The sequence below is a fragment of the Seriola aureovittata genome, chromosome 21 (assembly GCF_021018895.1).
Source record: "Seriola aureovittata isolate HTS-2021-v1 ecotype China chromosome 21, ASM2101889v1, whole genome shotgun sequence".
NCBI classification, from domain to species: domain Eukaryota; kingdom Metazoa; phylum Chordata; class Actinopteri; order Carangiformes; family Carangidae; genus Seriola; species Seriola aureovittata.
In genome coordinates this window covers 7,020,817-7,045,454 of record NC_079384.1, presented here as the reverse complement: position 1 = coordinate 7,045,454, position 24,638 = coordinate 7,020,817, and the positions used below count along the sequence as shown (strand labels likewise).

Genomic DNA, 24,638 nt, shown 5'->3' with positions numbered 1-24,638 from the left:
GGATAAAAGTGCTCATTATTTCCCAGCATCCTTTGCTGTGCAGGTGTCACTGCAGAGAGGGCTGAGTGACATAGCTGTCATGGAGACAAAACATGGCTATCCAATGAGACTGGCTTCATCTTCTGAAACATGCTGTGGGAAAAAGGCAGAGAAGGGAGTAAACTTTGGTCATTTAACTCTTATCATTTCATTGATAGAGTGAACTTTACAAAATTAGAAAAAGACACGTGCAATAATAGAAAAACTAGCCACGGGCAATGCTAATAAGTCCACATGTGTGAATGAGCACAGAGCTGGTCCACATTTCCCATTTAGCCACTGGGAATGCATCGGGGAATAGCAGGCTGATGAAAGACACGCTATATATAAACTCTGTGAATTTGCATCACAGGTTCTTTGCAGAAGGGAGTGAGTTGGATATGCAATTTAGCTTCACATGAGGTCAAGATCATTGCTACTTTGTGATAATGGAGCCAACCCATGTCTGAGGCACAACCCAGGGCTAACAGCCAAATATGAGCTCCTTAAAGGAAAATTCCACCCTCAGTTACTTGTACACTGTAAAAAGTCATTGCTCTTTGATGCAGGTGTTATTTTTAAATGAGGTGTTGTGATAGACCTCTTGGCCACTTTCCCTCCAGTCCCGCCACATGTCTTGACCATGTTGATATGGTCCAGAGTGGTGATACTTTCCCCACAATGCCTTGTGACAACTTCAAGAAACATGCCTGAACTTGTTGCACAGTGTTCTGTGCAGCTATAACAGCAATAATAAGAACATCCTGGCTGGTACTTTACTCCAAACCAAATTAAATTAGGTTAATTTGCACGTTTGCAATGGAAAAACACAGGGAATGTGCTTTGGTTGTTGATGTCTAGAAAGCCAATAGAAGGGTGAATATTTCACACATGCTACAGTGAATTTCTTGCTACTCTTCGACACAGTCTCGCCTGCAAATGATAGGAAGCTGCTGCATACATATGATAACTGTCAAAGATTCTGAGCTGTGTTTTCTGGCCAAATTGTACTAATTCTCATTAGTACATCCAGGTTAAGTGATGGTTTTGATCTTCTCCTAAGACAACTTGCAAGCTTTTCCAATCAGCGTGAGCACCATTAAATTAATAGGCAGTGCTTGTTCCAGGAAGCAGATTACCTAGACAATTTGCTGTAACATCAGTCCATGTTCCAGATTTAAGGGGTTTCTAGGGTATTACTCAGCAAAGTTATCCAGATAAATCAATAAATCTGCTTCTAGTAAAGTCACATCTGAGTATACTGGCATGAAATAGTTTGAGGATGTGCTGAATTCAATTTAGTTTGAAGTAAGCTGTATACTGTGAAGGTTCAGGAGGTTTTCCAGCTGAGAAAAGCAATAGCCATGGCCCTCAATTAAAACCTAACACAAGTGTTGTGGCTACATGGCTTTCTGATTAGTTGACGGTTCTTTGAATGGAAAAATAGTTTTATGTGCAATTGATTTCTTCCTGCAAAAGAGGAACTTGCTCTTTGACTTAAAGATGTCTCAATTAACATGATGTTAGGACCTCTGCATTTGGTCAGTTATCTGCAGGATAGGGTTAAGTTTAGCCAAGTGCAAAATAATAACGCTGACCCACAAATACAAGTTGCGTCATCAACAGCTCTTTTAAAAACTGTTTCAAAAGTATGTTAGGGTGGATTTTTGCTTTAAGATTGTGTCATTGTGCTTCAGATTTGGCATACTGGCGCCTCCATATGTTCTGTCCTGGTTTTTCTGTGGTGAGGTCTGGCTACAGGGGCTTTGCCATCAAGCAGATCTGGACCATTTCCAACAGCCGCCTTAATGATGGTGAATGACGCGGGGAATCTCCCACTGTCTCATTGGCAGTTTGGTGCTCTGAATATCATATGAGTTGGGAGTCTGAAATAGATGAATATCAGAATGCTCAGATGGACAGATGGAGACAAACTCAAATTAGGCCACAGATCTAAACTCATTCAATCACTGATTACCAACATGCAGATACTTAAAGAGTCAGTAAGTTATTAATAAAATATATAGAAAACATGGTGTTGATGAAGGTTAAAGGGGCATTAAGTGATCTATGACTTTTGACTTATCAACCTCTATCGGTGACCAAGGAACATCGACAGGTGTCTGGCACAGCTTACAGTGGCCTGTAATTGACATAAATAATAACGTAGAGATGAAGAAGCTAGCCAATTGCCAGACATCCAACAGAAACATTTGATGAAGAGATTATAGAATAGCCACATTAAAAGTACTGAAACATGAGTCTGCTTGGTTATTTGTTTTTTTGGCTTGAAAACAAAACGGTTCTGTCATTGCTGGCTCCATCTCCGATTGTTGCACAGCTGAAAAAGTGTGTGTAATAATGTGTTTGAGTGTGTGTGTGTTTGCATCCTGAAAATAACAGGAAGATGAAGAAAGAAGTCGGATGGTTGGTTGAAGTTTAGAGATAGTTCTAGCATTAAGTAAGGTTAGGCATTAGCATTGATCACAGGATTTTGGTTAGGGGTTAAAGGCGCTATTTGTAAGTTTTCTCTTTCTTTCTTGACGGAAGCAGGTGGTGGTGACTGTTGCCTGTGATCCACCGTCATCAGTTGTATACTGTATATCTACCATGTAATCAAAGATCAGAGAAAAGTCTTAAAAAAAATGATATTACTTTTGAGTTGCATCTTGCGACTCATCTGAATTATCTTCCTGTCCCCCAGGATTGGAACCACTGGGTTAACATTATAATCAATTTAGGCCCTTGGATTCGGGAAATGGGATCAATCTCTAAAATAAATTTGTAGACCATGAAAAATATTGAGCTGTCAAAAGAGACTGACCTAAATCTGATTTTACAAATTGGTTTGTTTAACAGCAAAACCCAACCAAACTTGTATAGTTGTTTTATGATATGGAACAATACAAATAACAGTTACTGCATCTGTCAAGACAGCCATATTTTATATGTTATTCAGGAGTGTTTGAATGATTGAGCGCATGTATGCAAAAACACTCCAAGCCCGGCCTGTTCATGTCTCACTGGTCAAAAGGAAGTCTGCTAGTTGAGCATTTCTGGGTGAAAGAAGGATACCACAGTGGGAAGAGGACTGACGGTGGTCGATTCCCCAAGATGCTCTGAGAGTGACAGGGTGGGCCACTTCAACACAAACACAATGTCTGTCAGAACAAGTAAACCAGGGAAGACAAGAAGAGGAGAGAACTGAAGGATGATTTTTGAAGAAAAAAAAAAAATGCAACCACTTGAGAAAAAGTATCTAACCACTTATGAAACATATGGGGAAAGTGATAAATGAATAAGCATTGAAAACAATAACAACACAAGAGTTTTGCAAAAAGTGTGAGGCTAGCAAAAATATATATAAGACTTTGTCATTAAGGTTTTTTACTGCTGGGAGTAAACTTTAAGGTCTCAATGCCTATCAATAGCCATAAAAGAGCTCAGCTGTAATAAATACCTTGAAATCCATTTTCATCATACATTTTACTGTAGGGAAGAGCACAGCTTAGGACCCACCTCTGGCCATTTTAATAAGTATGATTTACATTTCAATGTGTCACATATTGGGCCGAAAAGTTCTCTAACCAAAAGCTGACAAAGAGTGGCGTGTTAACACTCACAAGGTTTCGGAGATTAACACTATCATTCAAGTACACCAGAAGGGACTAGAGGAGGTAGATTTATGAACAAAGTCTCATCAAATATTGAACAACATTGAGTCTGCACTAGGCGAGATAAGGAGCTAGAAGGACAAGCTGAGAGTAGACAGGAGCCAACTAATTGGGATGTAAAAGCGAAAGGAGAATACACAAGAGAGAAAGATGGTGAGAGTTGTAGTTTGCATAAAGCAGAATAATCAGGTTGAGAGAGAAAAGGGGGCGAGAGGACAACTGTGGCTGGATGAGGGATGAGAAAGAGTTGAGGACTAAGCTGAAATCAACAGTTAAGTGAGGATAAACACAGGAAGAGAGGAAGTGTAGAGTTATGGCTAAAAGGATTGTCGTTTGATTTCACATTCTAAATATGGCAAATCCAGTCCCACACATAGTTGTTGAAAATCATCTTCCTCGTCATGTCATTCAACTCCTATGCTCGGCCACAAGAGTAGTTCAGACTTAGTTCGTTTCGTCAGCTATCTGGCTCCCCTGTCCCTGTGCTGGCGATCTTCTCTCCAACTAGTCTTGACTTTTCCTCCTCTTGGGAAAACAGTGGTGGAGGAAAGGATTGAATTTCACTCTCCTGACAGAACAGTCTTTCTGCCTCTTCTGCCCGAGGCAGAAAACTAATTTTTCATTGTCTTATACTGAATCTCTTCTTTTTGTCAGCCACTCACTTGAATCATTCTTCAATATGACTTTTTTGCTGATTTGATTATTGCACTGCATTTCTCTTTTACATTCTGAAGCCAGAGGAATATGGTCAGGGTAGCCTGCACCTCCTAAGTATGGCTTGCTTGTAGTTTTAGCTTATTTTTACTATTGAATGGAAACTATGAAGGGCAATAAATGATATGAGTAGAAATAAATAAAGAAATGCATAAATAAATAATTAAATACATAAATGCAAAACACATGCATTTTGGTAGTGAAAAACGTTATTTCTGTATTTCAACATCTAGTTATTTATTTCTGTATGTCTGCATTTATTTATTCATGTACTTATTTATATATATATATATATATATATATATATATATATATTCATTGATTTATTTATGCATTTCTATATTTATTTAGTTTTTTATTTCTGTATTTCTACATTCATCTATTTTTACATTTACTCATCTATATATTCTGTGTCCTTATGTAAAATACGGTCCTACCTCAGTCTAAAGCTATGGCGATGTGGTCCATGGGATGGACCTGCTAGTACAGCCTTGAATTGACTGGTACACAGGGGCTTTGCCTTTCCACTTAGTGACTTTGACACTAGATTTTGTGACTTTTCAGACTTCTTTAGTGAATTCTTTTTTTTTCCAAAAAGTAGATCCATCCCATTGATCATACCACCAAAACCAATCTGGCATCAGACTGATGTAGGACTACTGAATTAAGAGAAATGAGCAGAAATGCATAAATAAATAAATGTAAAAATACAGAAATAGCATTTTTCATTACCAAAATGTATGAATTTACTTATTTTATTTCTGCATTTAATTATTTATTTCTGCATTTATTTATTTATTTATACTTAAGTCATTTTTTATCCTTCATAAGGAAACACACAACATGATTTAAAACCAGATTTAATTCAGTGGTTTGTTGTGACAGTTTATTTTTTGATTATGTACAGGGTACAAGGGCATAGGGAAAATGTAGGACACCACAAACTGAAAACAGACAGAAGTCTTGTGGTGTGCAAGGTGTATGACTCATGTTATGCTTGTACCAGTTGTAGCTGTAAAATTAGTTAATTAATTTTTTTATTTCTGAAGCTGAAACCAGGTCACATCTGAAATTCAATTCAAATTCAATAGTCTGAGATAATTTTCCCATGTATTGCTAAGACAACTATACTTAGCATCTAAATAAATATAATGTAATTTTTCAAATTAAATAAAAATAAAAACATTTTGATTACACAACTAAATTCAGTTCTATCATACAATTGCTTTTTTTTCCCTGATCTTTTGAACTTCTAAGTCAACACATGGATGAAAATTTGAACAGTCATGCAGTGTAAGAGCATAAAAGAGGGATCTGAAGATTTCAGAAGTTGGTGAGTCGGTCTTCCCGTGGGAAGCCCATTCAGAAGCCTGACTTCTGATTATGAGAGGCCATGTAAGCTAAATCAAAGAGAAGATTTCGATAGCTCTGGGCCAACGTGGGTCAACAGACAGTAAGGAAATAGAGTGAAACTAAGATGAAGAATCAGGGACTGATTAATCATGGTAACGAGGACAGAGATGGATGCCCTCCTTGAGCACCTGGAGAGCAAAGACGGATGGATGGAGAGATTTGCAGTGAGGTCACTTATATCTCTCATCTCTATCCATCTTTGCCTCTTCTGAGACATTTTTCTGTACACTCTTTTTTTGCAAAGTGTAGCAAACTTGCAATAATGACTTGTGGACTTATTGGGCTGCTTTAGTCCTTGGGGTTCCATATAAACAAAACATTATGCATGTTTTTGGCTAATAAATCAAATTCTCAGTTTACTGCACTGTAAATTATGCATAATGAAAAGTAATGCTGGATCTTCACAGGGCTGATTTTAGTCTGTCATCCCAGTTTTAATGGTTATATCTCCTATCTGTACCCTGTAGCTATCTGTACCCTGATAGCTGGTGTGACAGTGTCCCCTGTGAGCTGCTGGGGTTTCTCCTCTTCGTTTGGCCAGTCTCAAAGGAAATTCAGAAGCACAGTTCCAGCACAATTGAATTCTAAAGACCTAATGGACAGTCAGTTCAACTCATACTCGTATTCCCTCCCTTTGACAACCTCGCTCTCTCTTTCTCTTTCTCTCACTCACTCTCTCCCTATGTAGGACGGAGCATGTGTATAGATATATTTTCAGTGTATCGGTCCCCGGAAAGTAGAATTGGAGATCATCCAAGGAACAGATTGTCCCACTTTTACGTCCTGCAAAAGTGGAGCGGCCAAGTTCTGTCCTCTATATTGCTCTCTTTCACTGGGTCCCCACACTTCAGCCTCTTTCACACCGCCAGTGACAAGGAACCGTCAAGACCACTCTAGCCCTACTCCAGCGCAGGATGGATGGGATGAGTCACTTAACTGGTGGGAGAGGACACTTAGCTTTACATGAATGGTGCATCACTTGCCAACAGGTCTGGTGCTGTGACGTAGGAGTTTAAGGGGGAAGGGCTAAGCTGGGGTATAATAAGCGAGTACCCTATTGTATAATGCATCGACATTCATTTAAGTTAACTCTAAAAGGACAATACAGTGGAAAAAAAATCCTTTGCGTTTCAGAGTCTACACTTTTTAGGAATATTATATCATCTGTATGCCTTCCTGTTGCTATGACAATGCTTGGTATTTTCAGGCATTAATTAAATCTGTGCTTGATAAAAATCAGATGAAATGCAAGAGCTTAATTGACAGTCATGGCGCTCTTGATTAATTTTACAGGCAGATAACAAAACCAGTGATAGACTCATCCTCTTTGCACCCAAATACTCTGGCATTACACTCAGCAGGGACACATACACACACACACACACACACACACACACACACACACACACACACACACACACACACACACACACACACACACACAGTCGCCTTTTAATCAATTGCATATCTGAAGCTAATCAAACATAAAATGATAACCCTTCTAATCAGGAATTAAGTGGATGATTAAAATAATTACCCAAAGCTCTCCATTTCACAATAAACATCCTGCTCCTTTTATCTGTATTCCAGCTCGATCCTCCCCATCGCTACCTCGCCAAGGACGATCTTTTTATAGGAAAAAGGGGCCCCATCTTACTCCATAGGTTACAAACCGCTCATCTGATGTTCCAAGCACGTGTGTATGCGCATGCACACACACACACACACACACACACACACACACACACACACACACACACACACACACACACACACACACACACACACACACAGACTCCACAGTTTGACTCTTTAAGCGGCACTCAAACACATCTGTCCTGGAAAAATGTCTAGCAGAAAGCAGCATTAAGTGCCAGACCAGTCAGCCCGAGCGTAGCTGGCGGTCTCGTGTCGATCAAAGTGGGCTATCTTTCCCCTCAGACTGGATATAATTGGGTCAGGTGGAGCGTGCGCTGAGGGCCTCGCATGGGCTAAACTTGGCTGGATGGGCTGGGAGACCTCAATGCGGTACAGATTTAGGAGTGAACATCCCCTGTGCTATTTTTAAGACTTCCCCCTTTCCGTAAACATTATTTAATACAGTAGCTGAATCTTCAACTACACAACAGAAATCCCTAAATCAGGGTTTTCTCAATTTTGACTCTGCCGGATGACCCCAACTTTTCATGACCCAATCTCAATCTGTGTAGAGCGCAGTTCTAAATGGATGATACAGAAAAGAAAAAATATATATATTCTAAGTCAACTTCTCCAGCAAAGTCTTACAAATCTCCTGTGACCCCGTCCACAAATCAAGTGACCCTCATGTGAGACACCGACTCCAAGAGCACAGAAAAAATTATGTTTCAAACTTTTCAAATGTAATTTCATTTGGACCTTTAGTCTTAATATAATTTTAATGAAGCGCATTTAATGTCTTAGAGCATCTTGATATTTCACATTATTGGAGGTTATTATTGCAGGTTAATGAGCTAATCCATGTGGGCCAATATATGAGACACAATGTTCTTGTTATAGTTTGCTTGGTAATAAAGTGTTCCCCTTCAACCATGAATTAAATGACACCAGATCCCAGGTCTATGCGCAGATGTCTGTCGGCACTGACACAAAACCAAACACAACAACTAGTTTGTTGGTGCATTATACCTGGTGTCTTAATAACTTGACCTGAAATACATTAAAAAAAAAAAAAAAAAAAAAAAAAAAAGATAATTTGGTTGCAACACTAACCTTTGCAAAGGTAAAATACCTTATTTCTAAATTGTTGGCCTTATTCTCTGCAATAAGTGAATTAATTTCATATAACCCAAACATCCCACTCACTCTTCACACATGTTATGACAGAAAATGCACTAAAATGTCATGAAAACAAAGACTTCAAAGGCAACTGTGCAGCAGGTTGCCTTCTGTTTCACAACAAAAGAGGAGGGAATGTGCAGATGCAGGGTAAAAACATTGCTAATAAAACAGACCTTCTATAGAATTACTAGTATCAAGTAACTTTTTCAAGGGCATCTTTTACTTTTTATACTTGTCCCAGAGCTCCCGAGTAAAGACCTCAGGCCTCAAATACAATGAAAGCAGGCCACAGACAAACTAGTCAGACACACGGAGATGAGCGCAGGTTTAAGGCTTTTGGGTGGGTTTTATGTCAGATAAACAGCCACAAATAGACTGTCCAGCAGTGACAGTTTCACTTACCTTGCACGTCCATTGACATAAAAGGTAACACTGAGAGATAAAAGTCAACAAGATACTAATAGATGCTGTTAGACATGGCTGACAAAGTGAGGACCATGTCGACGCCTGTCAGGCCCCATTACAGTTCGTCCACACACCGTGTAATGGGGTCTGATTGGTTCTACAGACAGTATGACCCTTCATTCTTCACTTACTTATATCTAATAAACTACTGTTAATGCTGTATACTCCAATAACCTTGTACCAAGAAGGCTGAACAAAGTGTGAGGAAACTTCGCATACATGTAGTGATCTTTAACACTTCTATAGAAAATGAACTTGGTTATTCAGATAGAAAAAAAGCAATGAAGTTACTAAACGTGTGCTTTCTGTGGAAAGATCTACAGTCACTTGTTACGGCACAGAAATGAGTCAAAAACTGCAGGCGATAGGGCCATCTGACTCTGGTGGTTTGAAACAGGCTGCTCAGCAGACCAGAAGCTGGATTACATCAGCAAACAGTGAGGCTAACTATGTACGAAGTAAAGTCCATGTAATCAGCGCATCTAAAATCCAGCAGTTGCTTTCTGAGCCATCTGTGCAAGAAGAGTCTGACTCTATTTTTCAGTCATTAATGTGAGGTTGTGTTCAGAAAGTGTAAAGCTGGAGCTATTTGAGTTCTTCATAATGGTGGATGTGTTGCAGTTTGCTGGCTTCTGTTTTCATGGCTTACGGCAATCCTCCAGATCTTTCCCCTGGGGGAAATCTCCCTGTATGTAATAATGAAAAGCCTGCAGAGTCAGGGGAAACAACTCTTCTCTTGCGTTCCATCTTAATGAGTACAACAATGATACTGTGTCAGTTCCACAAATAACAATTAGACGTTCATTAAAAATCATATACGATGATAAATCTTATGTGTGTCTATGTGTGTGTACGCATGTGTATGCATTTGAATGTGCCTATGTGCATTTTGCTTATATATTGGTTTTTCATAACTCCATACAGCTGTAGCCCAGTTTAATACCCCCATGGGACTGATTTAAAGAACATTTTGTTGGGGGTTTTGCATTTTTTCTTCACAGATACAGTAGCAGCTTGCAGCTAATAGGGCCGAGCTCTCTGCCTCCACAGCGGTGAGCTGTCAGTAGAAATATTCTCTCAGCATGTCTATCTTTTGTCCTACACATTCTCCACACCGAACCCTGGAGGATTCCTAGACCATATAGCATTGTCACATCTGCTACACTGACCAGCCTGTTTATCGACTCCTGCTCCTGGAGAAGACAGAACAAGACCGGGCAGGAAAGAACAGCATGAGGTAAGACAGGATGGGGTGGAAATAAGTAGGCAGGGGTGGTGGAAATTTTCTGAATCAGAGAGATGCACGTCAAACTTTCTGCCCAATTCACTGTATTTCATGTTTTTTATTTTCCTCAATTGTTTCATAATCACATTCTCTTCTTGCATTACCCACACATTATGTATAATTACTTAGTCCCTCTCTGCCATTGATAACGTCACCTGGCTTTCTTTGTTCCATTATAATCAATTGTTCTGTTTGTGAAGAAGCCATTAATCTTCATGTGCCCACTCTGCTCCAAATTGCCCAGTTTGTTTTTCTTTCTTTACCAAATGAAATCCCCTGGGTGCACTTCTCCAATAGAAAAATATGCCTTTAAAGCCAGTATTGCTTGTTATGCATTACACAATGTAGGGCAGGTCTTATGAGGCCAGGCAAAGTCAATTATGTTGTATCTATAGGATGGAAGTGCACAGAGTTGGTACAGACCACTGGTACACGGCATACACTAATACTATAACACGCTGTGTGTGTGTGCGCGCGTGCATGTGAGTATGAGTTCTCTGGGGTCCTTAGAGGGTTTCCACCTTTCCACCAGCTGGCAGGTAACGATTTTGACAATTCACAGCTAAAGAAGGATGTGAAATGTGGGTGTTGATGAGCTCTCGTTTGATTCTGCTCACCTTTCCATTTCAACTCTTTTACTCTTTGAACTGATCCACTAAAATGTAATGCAATTCTCTAAGTGTCTGGGCGGTATTAATATTGGCATTACATAAGCACAAATATTCATATTTTTTCTGCAAACTCCCAGACTGATTCCTAGTTTATATTATCTACATAAATTATTCCCCCATTTCCTCTGTGCCTGGACCAAAGTAATACAACAGGCCATAACCTACTTTGTAACTGTGGGGGAGCAGTTGTAAAATACTGCAATGTACAATTATGATTCATAATGAACATGGAATAATTTACATGAAACAGAGGCTTAACTAGTCACAAGGGATTCAATTATGGCCATAAAGTTGGATTCAGCATGAAAGCTTCATTTAGAGAAATGAACCTTTCCACCATCACTGCCCACTGTGTCCAGTAGAAAATGCCTGTCAGCAATCCTTTTTAGTTATAATATTACCTTAATGTGTGTTTTTGTGATAAAGCCTCCATCATTCACATTAACTACGAGCAAACAAACACACGAAACCTTCATTACAGCTGCCTTATGCTGCGTGCCGTAGCTAATAAAGCTTACATGCAGTCTTCTGTCATAAATCAGTCCTAAAGCTGTTCACGAGTGATATGAGCAATTACTATGGAGTTTCCTTTGAAGGAAGCATCTGTGATCTTTGCAATTCTTTTTTCTGTCCCACTTTGCTCTTCCTCCCCACCTACATAAAACATGTGAATCAGGCCTCAGAGGATGTTTACCCCCCCCCCCCACAAATTCAGCAGCACCCACTTCTTTTTGTTAAGTGCTGTGACTTTCACCCTCACGCACCTTGCTGCAAAATACTATTTCTTCTTTCTTTGTGTGCCCAATACTTAGGGTACATCTTTCATATTCAGTTTGCAGTTCACAAACACAAGCTTTTTATCATCACTGTTTTTTTGTATTATGAACACTTTGCATTACTTTGATTGTGAGATACACACAATAATTACTCTTGTTTAGATTAATTCCAACCAAGAAACAGAGAAAAAGTAAATACCTTTTAGTCTGTAGTTCAGGCTGTGTTGCTCCTCGTTGTATCCGCAGTGACCTCCTTGATAAACCACAAAGAGAGTAAAAAGGGACCGAGATTAGAAAATGAGAGAAAGATCCAATTGATGAAAAATAGATGAGGAAAAAGAAGAAAAAGTGATTTGCTTTTTCTCTTTCAAAATCACATTTTCATGCCTTCTAGTCTTTAAATGTGCATCGGTGTGAGCCAGCCTGAGCCATTGTAGTGTGCAGCCTCTCTTTCTCTTTTTCATTCACACACACACATACACACACACTTTCACCTACTCTGTGCCCCGGTATAGCCATATCTCTCTCTCTCTCTCTCTCTCTCCATATTGCACACACATTCATGCACGCTATCTCCAGCGTGGCGTAGTCTCTCTCTCTCTTACTTCAGCTGCTCGATTGATCTCTCTCCTCCGTTCTCCTTCCTCTCTTTGTACTTCCAATGTGCACTGACTCTTCACCATCCATCTGTCAGTTGCTCTCTGCTTTTTTTTCCTTTTTTTTTTGCACCCAAGTGCTCTTCTATTCAATTATCCCCAATTTTCTTCATTACACTCTCTCACTCAGCCTTTTTATCTTTCACTGTTCCACCACATTCCAGCCTCTCTGTCTTCTCTCTCTTTCTCTCTCTCTCTCGCTCATTATTTCTGTCACTCTATCAATCAGACACACTCACGCTCGTTCCATGATATGATTCCCTCCCCTCTATCTTTCCCCGTCTCACATGTACAGTGGATGGATTCAGGCCACCTCACTGTTCCTCTTTTGTGTCTTTGACGCTGAGAGGTCGTCACAGAAATGAGGAAGTATTGCTTTGACTTCTTCCATTGATAAAATGTGGCTTTATGGGCCCTGCTGTAGAAATAAAAAGATGATGACAAGCACGGGTTCGTTCAGTGCTCATTGATCCGTCGAGATAATCGTCTCAGGTAACGACCACCAGTCTGACTTTACACAAACATGGAGGACTGATGCCATCTTTGTGTTGTTCTCTCTAATTCAAAATGTCTATTCACCCAAATAAAAAAAAAAAGAAACCATTTATTTGGTGAGGTTTGAGATATCTGCTGCTGGGATTTCAGCCTCAATCCTAGTGCAGTGGAGCCGAGTAACATTTTGTTTGCTATGCTCATCGCACTGAAAATTACATTTGAAAAACTCAGCAGTAAACAGGAAGCATATTGTTGCCATGGGTTCAGTGAGTTACACTTCAACTTGACCCCTGTTTTCTGACTATTTGTTTTATTTTTACATTTGGCATTATTAAAATTAAGCTGATTTAGCTATTAGCACTTCCTCTTTGCATTGTAGCCATGGAAGTACAGAGAACTATAAGTGGATTCATTTGATACTGAAGGAAACTTAAAAATGAAGATTCTCAGGCAAGTTCTAAATAGATTTATGGATGATGATTGAGAACCCAGCTTCTCTGAAGGATGTGGTTGGTTGTAGACACAAGTGTGCTCTTTTACACCTGTAACCACAACCTCAAAGCATGGCAAACTATTAAAAGCATACGGAAGGATAACATGGTGTGCTTTACAAAAAACATGAAATACACAACTGAAAAGAAAATATTTAAAAAAAAAAAAATTTTAAACCTCCATTCCTTATCTAAGCACACAGGGTCTGACATCTGTTTGAGGGTTTACAGAAAGACAGATATGTCCACATGGCCAGGCCTTTCATTACTTCCTCATTTTAAAATTCAAACACCAGCGATATTAATTCTAAAACTTAATTATAAATAGGAAACAACACATTCATTACTTTAATGTTTGTATGATACCAAATAAGTTTATATAATACATAAAACATATAATTCAGTTTCAGTGAATAGCATTCATGCAGCTTGAGTGTTTGAGTGGAAAACTGTCCTTATGCTCTGTGGTTGTTTTTACAGCTCATCAGCACAAAGATGGAAGACAGAGGAAGGTGAACCCGGTTGAATTACATTAATGCACACAATAGTACACTCTGTTAAGAGGAGATGTAGATGAATCCTGCCATATCCAGCCTCTTAAGGACGACATGACACCTGCATTGAAACCCTTGATAAGAGCTCTAGTGGGTGCTCTCCTTTAATGGTGCACCACTCCACCACACTTTCATCCTACCTCGGTGCTTCCACTGCCTTTGCTGCCCAATGTCCTTATTCTGAGAAACTAGCTTTCCTCCTGCTTTCTGTGTTAACCCCTCTCATGCCAAAGGCAAGGAGAGAAAAGTGGGTCATGGGCAGATGGAGCACACAGTAGTAAGAATGTGCTGGCTAGGTTTTTATTTTTGTTGTGTTTCAGTGAGTGCTGTTGCTTTGCCTTGGGTGAAGTAGAGTCAGAATAAAAAGGAAAACAAAAGCAGAAAAAGAGACAGAGGGCAGAATGAGGGAGAAATTATTGATTTATGAAATCGTAGCTGCGTAGCACAGACACAGTGTTGCTTTAAATCACTGACTAAAAAATATATAAAATTATGTCTGCACATTTTTAGTGCGAGTACTTTGAAAAGTTCTCATAAATGTAAACCAAATTTATATTAAAGTTACTTTACCAGTGCAATCATTTGAGATTCAATACCTGTGACTTACTGTATGTCATAAACATTACTGTACAGACAGAGTGAAACACAGGCTCCAACCTGCTGTAAGGCCTCATTTATAAATTTCTTTTCTTTAGGAAAAGCGATGCAGTGCTGGACTCTGGTGGCCATTTGAAGTAACTGAAAGCAGAATTCAAACAATTAAAATATACAGGTGAAACTCAAAAAATTAGAATATCGCGCAAAGGTTCGTTTATTCCAGCAATTAGATTTACAAGGTGAAACTAATGTATGACATAGGTTCATAACATGCAACTCAAGATATTTCAAGCCTTCATTTGATATAATTTTGATGATTATGGCTTACAACTTATGAAAACCTCAAATTGAAAATCTCAAAAAATGAGAATATCACATACAATTAATAGAAAGGGGATTTTAAACAGAGAAATATTGGCCCTCTGAAAGGTTTAATCTTGCATATGTACTTAGTACTTGGTTTGGGCCCCTTTTGCATGAATTACTGCCTCAATGCGGCGTGGCATGGATGCTATCAGCCTGTGGCACTGCTCAGGTGTTATGGAAGACCAGGATGCTTTGATAGCGGCCTTCAGCTCTGCTGTGTTGTTCGGTCTCATGTCTCACAGACTGAGGAAACTTCACACTGGACTTCATGCATCTTGGATTGTGTGCATCTCCATTCTTCCTCCAGACTCTGGGACCTTGGTTTCCAAATGAGATGCAAAATTTGCTCTCATTGGAAAAGAGGACTTTGGACCACTGAGCAACAGACCAGTTTTTTGTCTTTAGCCCAGGTAAGACGCTTCTGACGTTGTTTGTTGTTCAGGAGCGGCTTGATAAGAGGAATACGACATTTGAAGCCCATTTGCAGGATCCGTCTGTGTGTGGTGGCCCTTGATGCACTAACTCCAGCCTCGGTCCACTCCTTGTGAAGTTCCCCCACACTTTTGAATGGCCTTTTCCTGACAATCCTCTCCAGACTCCGGTCATCCCTGCGGCTTGTGCACCTTTTTCTTCCACACTTTTCCCTTCCAGCTAACTTTCTATTAATGTGCTTTGATACAGCACTTTGAGAAAATCCAACTTCTTTTGCAATTACCTTTTGAGGCTTTCCCTCCTTGTGGAGGGTGTCAATGATGGTTTTCTGCACAACTGTCAGGTCAGCAGTCTTCCCCATGATTGTGAATTCTACTGAACCAGACTGAGAGACCATTTAAAGACTCAGGGACCCTTCACAGGTGTTTTGGATTAATTAGCTGATGAGCGTGTGACACTTTGAGCCTATAGTATTGAACCTTTTCCAAATATTCTAATTTTCTGAGATTTTGAATTTGGGGTTTTCAAAAACTGTAAGCCATGATCATCAAGATTATAACAAATAAAGACTTGACATATCTCACTTTGCATGTACTAAGTTTATATCACATGTTAGTTTCACATTTGAAGTTGAATTGCTGACTTGAATGAACTTTTGCACAATATTCTAATTTTTTGAGTTTCACCTGTAACATAGTTCTTAGATTGATGCTCTGATAACTCTGAATCTTTTTACGCCATTTCCATTTACCTTATTAGGTTCTTATTTTAGTTCCCCATCATGTATGTTTCAACATTCATACCGTGGCTTGATCACAGTTCTTTCTTCCTCTTTTAAAAGTAAAGTCTTAGAACCATGGAAGTATGATGTGTATCTAAGGGAACAAGACTTCAGTGAAAAACAAAGAATGACAAAACAGCTTCCTACTTGCTCTCCACTGGCTGAATTCTTAGAAACCATAAAGACTGTCATGTGACGCACCATGGGCCTTTTCAGCAGATCAGCTTTGAGACAGACATACTGTATGTGCATACAGTTTTCCTGACAGATGCTTTTGGATGTTTAAGTCACTTAGCTTGTATGCAACATTTCTATGTGCAGGAGAGGAGCCCCTCTGTCATAATTTCATTAATTTAAAAAATGACTTCTTCTGTCACACAGCACAGGAAAAAAGCAGTAGTTAGTTCAGTTTTCTTTCAGTCCAATTTTTCAGTCTGTATCTTACGTTAAATTGTTATTTTCAAAGTTGACCATTACTGACCGCCACGTCAGTTTTGATTTCCTCTTTTAGCCTAAGAGCTTCCCTGTCAGTTATTTCACACCACCTTTTTTCACTCTGTGGTCATCGACAACTGAAAACAGCTCATCTTGTTTCTGCTTAAGGGTGTTTTCAGGATGTGATATGATAAACCAGACATACCATTGTACCCTTCATTTCTCTGAATCCCTTTACTCAGACACCAAATAATAAGTAGAGGGGCCAGTTATTGTGTAAAATAACTGCAATATTAGAACTAGAAATTACAAAGTACATTTCACATAATAATGTAATGTAATAATATTGTAAACAAGGCACAAAATAAAAGTCAAGCCCAAATACTTTGCATCGTAATGACCTAAAAAGGCTACCTATGCCTCCTCCAAATATTCCTACAAATGGTGTATTCTTTGTAGCCCGTAGTATCCCATAAGCCATTGCATGCAAGTCACTTGTTTAAATCATGCAATCAAGTCAATTAGGTGGCACACGCCAGTTCATACAGAAGGGAATAATCACACTGTATCACACAGTAATGTAATTTCATCATATTAACAGGTATTCACATTTGCATTTAGCACATGGACTGGATAAATACATATACTGCAGGTTATAACTTATAAAAGCCAGGCATAAAATTAAGGTTTTTCTTATTAAAGACCTGGCTACGTTGTTCATCACTGACACAAATAGAAGATGTATGCATGTATGTATTTGGCATTATTCTGGTATTGAGCCCCTGAACAAACCACTAGTTTAGATCCCTGTGAGGCTAGATGGTCTCTTGTAAAAATATTCTGAAGTTATGAAGTATCTATGAAGGTCTTGCAGTAAGCAAGTCTAAAGGACTACTGAGGCACCTGCCAGCCCATAGCTGCTCTCACTTCTTAACTTGTCCTGTGACTGCTTCCCCAACAGCCTTGCTGAGTGCGGGAGTTGACACATAAAGTGTTTCTTGTTTTATGTCTCAATATAGAGTATATTGATTTGGACATTTGTTGTCTTTACTTTTGGTTTCATTTTAAGTCACTCATCAAGTCATTTTTTTTTTTTTTTTTGTTAAACTGTTTACTGTAGTTCTCTTCATTTAGAGAAATGAACCTTTCCACCATCACTGCCCACTGTGTCCAGTAGAAAATGCCTGTCAGCAATCTTTTTTAGTTACAATATTACCTTAATGTGTTTTTGTGATAAAGCCTCCATCATTCACATTAACTACGAGCAAACAAACACACGAAACCTTCATTACAGCTGCCTTATGCTGCGTGCCGTAGCTAATAAAGCTTACATGCAGTCTTCTGTCATAAATCAGTCTAAAGCTGTTCACGAGAGATATGAGCAATTACTATGGAGTTTCCTTTGAAGGAAGCATCTGTGATCTTTGCAATTCTTTTTTCTGTCTCACTTTGCTCTTCCTCCCCACCTACATAAAACATGTGAATCAGGCCTCAGAGGATGTTTACCCCCCGCCACAAATTCCACAGCACCCACTTCTTTTTGTTAAGTGCTGTGACTTTCACCCTCATGCACCTTGCTGCAAAATACTATTTCTTCTTTATTTGTGTGCCCAATACTTAGGGTACATGAATCAACACTGCCTCTATGTTATCAGTCTCTTTCTTAGGTGTTAACCACATCTCTTTGCACGGAAGAGTATTTCCTGGAGAAAGATTCTCTGTCTGCACCCTTGGTATTACACAATCTGAAATGCTGCTTAAGTACAGGGAAGTTACTGAAGAAGGGAACTGTGTTCTGTGTTTCTAATTAGTGCTTGCCTCCCTTCCAGTAGCTACTTCCTCAACACGATTAACAACTTGAAACAGTCAGAGTGTCCTGTCAGAACCTCAGTCCCAGTTTCAGTGTTCTTTTGTATGCGTGCGTTATTCTGCCAGTGAGATGGGTGGAGGAAAACATCTGCTTCTGTTGGCAGGTAAGAAGGTTTCTATAAAACATAGGGCTACTGGTGTTACAGGTTTGGGATTTTATCTCATTTTTTTTGTTAGTATTAATACAGTTTACACTCAGATTTCATAATTTTTTACACTAATATAGCTGTGATAGATAGCATTTAATCATATATCTCTCATATATTTACAACATTGCTAAAACTCACTAAAATACTAAAAAATTTGAAATAATATTTAAAAAGTAATTATTGACACTATTTTAACACTAATTTGACACTTTCTAGCTCAATTAATTTCTAGTTTAGGGGATGTGTGGGGGAATTTCATGGCCTAATATTATCATCCCACATGAAAACATTTGCATTAAGCCAGATCTTTTCATGAAGCTGTGTGATTTCTGTGACAGTCAGCATCATGTCCTTCTGTTAGCTAGAGGATACACATTTACAGCATTACAAACAGAAGTGCAAATTGCAATTGCCTAAATTACTGAACAGTTAAAAGTTGATTTGTATACATATACACAGATGCACTCACATTTAGGTATTAGCTTTTATATACTTGTGAAGATACTGTATTGACAATTGCACCAATTCAAAGGAGGTTTACACTTACCCGAGTTAAATCGGCATGTTAAAATTAATCAAAAATGTTATTAATAAAAAAATATGAATATGAATAAAATAAATCCAGAATCTAAACATTTAAGAATTGTTTCAAAAATGTTTCCTACATATTATTTAAAATTATTAATAAACATGTAAAAATGTTTTGACATTTGAATTTATTTTATTTTTAATCAAAAAAATTAATCATAAAAATACTAATTTATAATAACAATTTTGCTAATTTTGTGTAGAAATTGAATTATGAATAAATAATTGATAATTGTTTGATAGTCTCAGATCTTTATCAAATATTGCATTTTCTATTTAATACATACATATGTGCTGTACTGACGTTGCTTCCGGCAACTTCATAAAAGTATTTAATTACATGCATGATTTTTTTTTTTTTATTTCTTTTAAATGCAAATACATTAACACATACTGTGCACAGATATACACACACGCACAAGAAGCAGGAAAAGACATTTATAACCACGCTCATTAAAGACATAATACAGCAATGTGGAGTATACTATATGTATATTTGAGAAATATTTTGTGCTTTTAGGGAACTTTAGCTTGATGGAATTAAAAGTGATGATAGATGAATATGAGAATGAGATAAATTCCTCAACAATAATGAAAAACTAGAGATTTATTTTTGGTGCAACTGTGAGACACTATATCTGCATAACAATGTCTTGAATAGTTAGATAAGTTAATATGTGCAGTATGTACAGTATATGTAGGATAAAGTGCAGTCAATTGTTCATCATAGATATATAGAGGTTGTCCTTTTATTCTAAATTATAGAATTAAGATGCCAAATGAATAACAATCAGTGTTTTAAGATTTCACAGTATATTGATCTGATGCACAAATATAGATAGACATAAAATAAAAACCATTGGGAAAGGAGGTGATTTGGTAAATCAGCTTTTTACTTATTTATTTATGTGACTAAAATATTAGATGCCCTACTCTAAGAGAGAGATTAATGTGGTCAGAGGTGTAAACTGGTGAAAAAAGCAGTCTTTATTAAAGATTAACACTTTTATATTTTCTTACAGTGTTTGTGCTCCTGGAAAGATGTCACGGACAGACAGCAGGTAGTAATCACTGTTCATACATGTGCAAATGGTGTCGGCCCTAAATGCTTTCCCTCTATTACTTCTCAGAGGTGTGAAATGTAAATACTGTAGATGGCAGCAATAACCATGTTCAGCGGCCTTTTGTAGGTTCTTGTAGAAATTACATAAACTGTGCCAGGTGCCATCATGCCCCCACACATATTTTACTGTATATCATCTTTTCTTTTGTCCCTCTGCCTTCTTAGTTTCTATGTTACCCGGACTCAAAATGGTCTTCTCTGGGGACTTATTCTATTTGAGCTGTGACAACAGTGCGGGTGAGAGCGGAGTGAAATGGTACTTTAACAACAAAGAAGAAAAGCAGACGAATAAAACCTGGAAGTTTGCGGTTGCTTCCCCCAAGCACTCTGGCTCTTACCAGTGTGAGAGAAATGGGCAAAAGAGTGGTGATTTCAACCTCGACGTCATGGGTAAACCACATGAACATCAGCACTACTGTTCTAACTCCCAAATATGTACATACACTTTATGAATAAATTATCTATTTACCACTCAGACTTCAATCCCAGTGCTTCACTCACCATCAAGACCGGCCACCCAGTGATGCAATACGGACATTCAGTCATGCTGCAACTTGACAATGAAGATGGTCTGGAGGGATGGGTCTGCTGGGTCTACAGGGAAGGAACAAAAACAAAGAAGATTAAGTTTAAGTTGGAGAACAGAGACCATGTGGTCTTTCAAACCACGAGACTGGAAGTCCCAGAGACCATTTTCTGGTGTACTGATAAAAGTCAAAACGAGAGAAGTAACCAAATCATAGTCAGGACCTCAGGTGGGCATACGGTTATTTTAAGTGTCTATTTCAACATTTCTCTGGCTAAAGATATACACCACTGCATGTTAATGCAAAACATGATTTCAAAGCTTTCAAATTTTACTTATTAATTTCTTAAGTGTCTTGATACCATATTCCCTCATACAATTTATTTATCTTATGTCATGTAAACAGTTCCTGGAAGACAACTCATTTAAATTTAAATGACATGCAGCTAATGCGCCACACTAAAAATGAAAGGTGGTCCAGGCCACTTTTCCACAACACTGAAAATAATCGCAGGTTGTCATTTTATAACTTTTTTACTAATATTTTTTTTTTCTTTCTTTTTACAAAATTACTTAAATGTTAATTTAATACATTACTTCATTAATATTTATTTTTATTTGCATTACTGAATTAACTGGTTTGAATCAACCACTGTATCTTGGCAACAGAATTTTTATTTTTAGTCATTTAACCTATATAGAAAAAACTAATCCATCTTCAATAATCATCTATCTGCACCTTCTTCTTTCAGCTCAGGATATATCACTGGAAATGTATCCCTTCCCCGCTGTAGTTGGGGAGACTCTGACTCTGAAGTGCATTGCCTGGGGCACAGATCAAATAAGCAAAACTGTTTTCTACAAAGGCAACACAATCATTATGCATGATGCCAAATCTACCTACAGCATCACTAAAGTGTCAGAATCTACACAGGGACCATATAGGTGTGACGCCACCTACACACACAAGGCCCGCACGAGTGGGCCTGAATATCACAGGGTCTCCGATATTCAAAATGTGTTTGTCAAAGGTATGTATACCCGATCAAAACTCTTTCAGTATGTCTGACTGCAATGACTGCTGGTGTAATGAATGACTATGTTTTCTTTCATATGATACTGCATGCTTTACCCAAGTATTTTCTCTCCATCTGAAGTCTTTTTCTTAATTTGTCCTTTTTCAGAGCCTCCGATTAAGGCCGTTCTCTCTGAAGGCAATGGTTTGTCATGTTCTTGTCAACGATGTCCTCCTAATGTCTCCTATCATTGGTACCACAAGAATGATGATCAGCTATGGGAACTTACAGGTTCACCATCAAGCAACATGACACCACAAAAGCGTGGTACTTATGCTTGTAAAGCTGTGTTGAACAACATGAGGTCTGCTCTCAGCAACTCTTACAATTGTGAGTTTCGGCTTTTCTTCTTTCTAATGGACATTGACATTGTTTCTCTTGACATATACATTAAGAGCAGTTTATTCGTCATGAGCAGTACTACTCAGCCTGTTGGATATGATGTATAATGTCTTCTGCTACCAAAGTGTGAGAACAATAACCCTGATGGTGTTGTCAGGGTCATCTTACCTTTCTTTATACTGATAAATACTGCTATTGGGAATTTTACTAATATGAACAGCCGCCAGGTCACATACAGTTATGATATATTACATATGTTTTATCTCAATTTCAGTTCAGACCAACAATTCAAACCCAATCGTCATTGTCATCTGCCTGTTTGTGGTGGGCTTGCTGGCCGTGGTGATAGCTTTAGCACTTTATTATCAACGTAAGAAGAGAAATAACACAAGTAAGTGACTACTTCTTGTTTTCTACCTTTTGATGACACATTGAAGGCCACTGATTATACAAATCATCACATATCACCTGTTTTTTCTTTTAGGCCCAATTTATGAGGATGTGGCTCTGAGTTCACGAGATACAGGTGATAACAGATATGATGTCCTGCAGAAGGTACCTGGTGCCAAAAGGGAGGCGGAGTATGATACCCTTCACCCACAGCCACCAGGCAGGGAGAAGAAAGGTGGTGAATATGAAGCACTGAAAAAAGAGGAAATGAAAGAAGGGGTATACCACACCTTGGGAGCAGAGGGGGCAGCAAGAGGAGAGGGAGGATATGAAGCACTGAAGAAGGAGGGAATGAAAGAGGGGGTATACCACAGCTTGGGAGCAGAGGGGGCAGCAAGAGGAGAGGGAGGTTATGAAGCACTGAAGAAAGAGGGAATGAAAGAGGGGGTATACCACAGCTTGGGAGCAGAGGGGGCAGCAAGAGGAGAGGGAGGTTATGAAGCACTGAAGAAAGAGGGAATGAAAGAGGGGGTATACCACAGCTTGGGAGCAGAGGGGGCAGCAGCAGGAGGAGAGGGAGGATACGAAGCACTGAAGAAAGAGGGGATGAAAGAGGGGGTATACAATACTCTGAGAGAGGGGGCAGGTGCAGGACAGGAAGGAGAAGCAATAGCAGAGAATAAAGACAAAGACAAATGATATGAGACAGTGAGGGCAAGGAGGAGGTAAGAGAGTAGCTTGTATGCTAAAGAAAAATTAAATTTCTCCAAACCAGCCAAGTCAGGTGACGTCTCAGTTCTCAAGTTCAAATTCTATGATTAAACAAAAGTGTAACATACAGTACATGTCAGTGGTGTATGGGAAATTTAAATAAACTAACTAGATGATGGGATATAGATCTAAAGGCAAATCTACATCAGACTTACAGCATAAGGAAAACCACAGATATTTGTATAAAATATTATAAATAATATAGAATGATAGAAGCCAGAAGTGAGGTTTTTAAATAAATAATGTGATATAAAGGAAGACAAGCTTTGACCTAATGAAAAAAATTAAGTTAAGAAAGAGCAAAAACTCCAGTAAGACAATAAAGAAGATTCTGTATGTTGGATAGTTCAGCAACTAGCAATTGTTGCCATTACTAAATAATTATATTAACCATATTAACTACACATATTATTCTGTAAAATGTAAATACAATCACAGCTAACCAGAACAGGAAATGCATTTTGCTTTTGTTCCCTTGTGAAGTCATATTGTATCATTTATACAGATATGGGTACAGATATGGGATATGGGTTATAATCTCATGACAGGATTTTTGCATCTCAAAAGTATTTGTTTTACCAACATTTTGTTTAATGAGTCGTTTGTACAAATAAGAAATTGCACAACATTGTATCTTGCTCTTTTCGCATTAAAATGTAAACGTACATTATATCACAGTGTGTATGCTAAACTTAAGATAGTGCGAATGCTGCACTTTAAGATTTTGGCTGTTGTATTTTTATGCTAAAATAAAACAACTCTTGTTTAAAAATCAGTTGTTTTTGTTTTGTTTACAATCACTTAAATCACAACATTTAGGTGAAGATATGGTGAAATTATGTAAAATGAATGAATGCTGATGAAAGTTTCAGGGTCATCACACATAATATCTTCAACGGTTCTCTTAACGGCCGTAGCTGCCCCTAGCTGTCTCACTAGACCCCCCACATCTCGGACCAAGACAAATGCTTCGTTGGCCCCCACCCCCTCTTCAAGTTCCCAATTAGCAAAGTGTTACGAAGCCCAGTGACAGCGACCACTAAACACACAAGAGGTACAGCTGAATAAAGTTACTCTATGAACACAAAAGCAAACAAAAAACAATCTAGCCGCCGTCAGTGGCCCACGCTAGCATCGCCATGATATGCTACACAGCAATGC

The 24,638-nt window shown here is 38.5% G+C and overlaps 1 protein-coding gene and 1 long non-coding RNA gene across 3 annotated transcripts; one reads left to right on the top strand and one right to left on the bottom strand.

Moving 5' to 3' along the window:
• Positions 1–3: 3 nt before the first annotated feature.
• On the bottom strand, positions 4–12,868 carry LOC130162539 (uncharacterized). 2 transcript variants are annotated; one of them, XR_008826279.1, is made up of 4 exons: positions 12,442–12,868; positions 12,036–12,089; positions 2,109–2,161; positions 4–132 (listed from the first exon to the last, which is right to left on the bottom strand). It is a non-coding gene; the product is annotated as an uncharacterized LOC130162539 (long non-coding RNA). The 2 variants fall into 2 exon arrangements; XR_008826278.1 differs by lacking the exon at positions 2,109–2,161 and having other exon boundaries at positions 12,442–12,866.
• Positions 12,869–18,429: 5,561 nt separating this feature from the next.
• LOC130161945 (uncharacterized) lies at positions 18,430–24,291 on the top strand. Its single transcript, XM_056365348.1, has 8 exons — positions 18,430–18,616; positions 20,272–20,310; positions 20,538–20,762; positions 20,849–21,127; positions 21,651–21,929; positions 22,083–22,304; positions 22,591–22,707; positions 22,801–24,291. The coding sequence occupies exons 1-8, from the start codon at positions 18,583–18,585 to the stop codon at positions 23,403–23,405; spliced, it is 1,800 nt and encodes a 599-aa protein (XP_056221323.1). The 5' UTR covers positions 18,430–18,582; the 3' UTR covers positions 23,406–24,291.
• The last annotated feature ends 347 nt before the right edge of the window (positions 24,292–24,638 follow it).

What these genes read in the sequence shown, in the direction of transcription:
- LOC130161945 (XM_056365348.1), top strand. Translation starts at nt 18,583, where the DNA reads ATGGGTGGAGGAAAACATCTGCTTCTGTTGGCAG. An exon ending in TCAAAATGTGTTTGTCAAAG is followed by an intron (nt 21,930 to 22,082) that starts GTATGTATACCC and finishes GTCCTTTTTCAG; the next exon opens with AGCCTCCGATTAAGGCCGTT. An exon ending in TAAGAAGAGAAATAACACAA is followed by an intron (nt 22,708 to 22,800) that starts GTAAGTGACTAC and finishes TTTTTCTTTTAG; the next exon opens with GCCCAATTTATGAGGATGTG.